The 3432-nt window shown below is 52.4% G+C and overlaps 1 protein-coding gene across 1 annotated transcript in view; it reads left to right on the plus strand.

Moving 5' to 3' along the window:
- The first annotated feature begins 1506 nt into the window (after nt 1-1506).
- The window catches only part of Gfra4 (GDNF family receptor alpha 4), a 4469-nt gene continuing 2543 nt past the window's right edge, over nt 1507-3432 (plus strand). The window contains exons 1-2 of the mRNA XM_010611053.2: nt 1507-1552; nt 3316-3428. Coding sequence (XP_010609355.1) covers nt 1507-1552; nt 3316-3428 — 159 coding nt within the window. The remainder of the gene's footprint in view (nt 1553-3315; nt 3429-3432) is intronic.

Below are 3432 nucleotides of genomic sequence, written 5' to 3' on the forward strand. Positions count from 1 at the left end.
ACACAGCTGTGGGCATAACCTAGAACTAAAGTGACAAGGAACTCACACACAGGTGTCGGCACCTAAAGAAAACTGTCTACTGTAGGGCTAAACCCAACCCAGTCCTGTCATAGACTCCATTGCAGTACCCACGGCTGCGGCTTCTTCCCCCATGAAACAGAAGAGCTGAGCAGCTACCAGAGACTGGAACCTGGGAACCCAACATTATCTTGCAAAGAGTTTTCAACTCCTGAGCTGAAGTTTAATCAATACAGGAGGCTTTCCAAAGAGAATCAGAATAAATCTGCTCTTTGAGAAATTTGTTGCAGGAAAAACCTGTCTGTGCGCTTTCAAAAATTTTCTGCTCACTTGGAGTTTAACCAAGACAATCGGTAACCTTTCTGGGAGATCCACATATTTCTCTTTTCAGGATCCTAAGAAGGAAGACTTGCTTTTGGGTTCTGACAAGGAAGAGATCTGGACCGGATTGTCCTCAAATTCCACTGTATTTGCATCAAAAGTCAAAACAAATTGCATGCTTTCTTGTTTATCATTTAAATCTCAATGCTGAGGGGTTTAATTTCAGCATTTGTTTATGGAATAACACCTTGGTGGAGGACATGGTGGCATATGCCTATAATCCTAGCACTCCTGGAGGCTGAGTCAGGTAGATGGCCTTGAGTTTAAGGACAGCCTGGACTGCACAGTAAGGCCCTGTCTCAAAAAGCCAAAAAATAAAAAATAAACCAATAAAATCTGGTTAGTCAAAACAATGCTGTGCCTCACACTATTTTAGTACATGTGCTTCATACTAATCAGAAGAAAACATCAGGTAAGCTCAAGAGAGTCTGCAAAATAACCAGGATTCTTCAAAAGTGTCAAGGATAAGGATAAGGAGAGACTGGAGAAACCACCTCAGATGGGAGGAACTAAAAGCAATGTGGGATCTTTGAACAGAAAAGGAACATTAGTGGAAAAACTAGGCCATTCAAAACAGTCTGTGGTTTAGTTAACAGCATTGTACCAATCTTAATTTCCTAGCTTTAGTAATTGCACTGTGATTTATACAAGATGTTAGCACTGGGAGGGGTTGGTAAAGAGAGTGAGTGAAACACTAATATGTTTGCAAACTCTTACCCAAATGTAAAATTAATTAATAGAAGGTTAACGGTAAAATTATAAAGAAAGGAAAACTGTGGTTTCCTAAAGTTACAATCCATGTGGGAGGGACTGCACCCTCGAGTTTCTGTGTGGACACTGCTGGGTGTGTACAGGCTCTTGGGGCCATCTAGGCACTCAGTGCTGGCTGTCACGCTCCAGGTCTGCCTGAAGATGAAGCTCAGGGGCAAAGTGGAGAGGGCGGGGTATCATAACAGCTGCAGAGTCTCCTCCTGCCAGAGTGCAGGGAGTCAGCGCAGATACCTGGGTGTCCCTGGCACTCCTGCTCGGGAGGCTCTGGGAAGGGGACATCTGCCTACAGTGGCTCCGCTTCAGCTGGTCCTTGTCCTCAGCGGTTCACAGTCCAGCATGGCAGGCTGCTTGAGGCCCGTGCTACTGCTGCTACTACAGCTGGGTGAGCGCCCATCTCCTCCCCAACACCCCATCCTGGTCATTCCGCAACAGCTCCTCTCTGACAGGACCAGAAAACCAGAGGGCGATTCGAGGAACACTAGGACGCAGGAAGGGGTGCCTGTGGGGGAGTCCATACTCAGGGACCTGGGACACCTGGCCTTGCAACACAGCTGAGCTACCCTCCTCCCGAGTCCAGCCTGGTACCTCTGGAAATTTCCTCTCCCATGCTCACCCCTCCCCCGGCCATTTTAACTCTCCTCCTGGCACTCCTAGTCTGGGCCTCATTGCAGAACTGTCTCAGTGTCCTGCATTTGCTGTTCCATCTTCTAGGGTTGCCGTCCTCCACCTGGGGTCTCAGGAGCCAGGGTGGAGAGATTCCATGGGAATCTGGTAAAGGTTTAAGGTACAGATCTTGGAGCTAGGATGTACTGCTTTGAGAGTGGACAGGAGGTTTGGGAGCAAGGGAGCAGGTGCATCCAAGACTTTAGGTGACATGGGTGCTGCTTTGGTCACTGAGGCACGGGGTTGTGCCAGGCAAGGCTAGCAAGGAAGGTGCACTTGCTCTCTGGGCCTCGGGACCTTCCTCCGTGTGGGGACGAGAAAGACCAGTGGAGTAGGAGGAAAGGAGGGGAGGCCCAGGCCCTCTCTCCTCAATTCCCTCCACCCCGTACCTATTTCCAAGTCCTCAGCATGTTTGTCCTTCCTGCAGACATGAAGGGACTGAAGCCACAGCAAGAACTACAATCCCCACCATCCAACCCACAGCCCAGAAAAAAGAGATTGCAAATGCCAGTGGGGAACCCTCTTCCAGCCTGAGGCAGGAGAGCCTCACACCCACACAGATGGGTGAGGGGCACGCTGGGCCCTTTCACTCAGACTGGGGTGCCAGAAAGGCTTCTAGTCTTCCCAGCCTCTCCAGGGAGGGGCTTGGAGGGGATCTGTTAGCCTGGTGTTGATGACCCAAGTCCTAGGAAGGGGCTGCCAAGTCCTACTGGGTACTCTGGCTTGGCTGGACGTGGGGGCGTCCAGCGGCACCTCTTCTGTACACAATGTGACTCTACCATGCCAGGTGCCCCCTTTGGCCTCGTACGAGGGGGACTACCCACTGAAATGCAGGATACATCCTGAGGTCCTGTGTGCAGGACTAAATCCTATGGCTGCCACCCAGGCTTCTCAGTCCACATCCCACAGCCAGGCCAACAGGGGACCTGTCCTTGGCTGATGGAGACTGGAGGGCCCAGGAAGCCAGAGACCAGATGGGGAAGGCTGTCGGACCCTGACCACACAGGGCAGAAAGGAGGGGGAACCAGAAAGCTACAGATCACTCAAAGTGGCTCCACAAGGGGGTAGAGTGGAGAAAGGTCAGGTGCCCCAGTATGGCCAGAAGAGAGGATGGGGGTGTCCACGGTCCTTGGTGCCATTTCTGATAAGACTCCATTAGCCAGGTCACCAGTATGCCTCAGTGTTTCCCTGTCAAGTGGGATGGGGGCCGTGGACCTCTTTTGGTGGGGTGGGGCAGTTTTGGGGATGGTGGCTGTGCCCCGGGAGGGTGGGCCAGGCTTCCATCATCCATGCCTGATGTGGTGTGGGGACCCCCAGACCCTGCCGCTGCCCATTCTCAAGAACGTGGTCAGGCCAGTGCCATTCAGCCAGGCCCACTGTCCTCGCCTCAGGTTTTTGATTGTCCCTTAACTTCCGAGGACATGAACGGGGTGAAACTAATAAGTTGAGCGGAGAACTGCAGCCTATCCGCCCCTTCACCAGGGTCTGTGAGCTCAGCTGGAGAGAACCGCTGCGTGGACGCGGCCGAGGCGTGCACGGCGGACACGCGGTGCCAGCGACTGCGCACCGAGTACGTGGCACTGTGTCTGGGCCGGGCAG

The sequence above is a fragment of the Fukomys damarensis genome, unplaced genomic scaffold (genome assembly GCF_012274545.1).
Source record: "Fukomys damarensis isolate Sample0158 unplaced genomic scaffold, DMR_v1.0_HiC HiC_scaffold_7, whole genome shotgun sequence".
Lineage (NCBI taxonomy): Eukaryota > Metazoa > Chordata > Mammalia > Rodentia > Bathyergidae > Fukomys > Fukomys damarensis.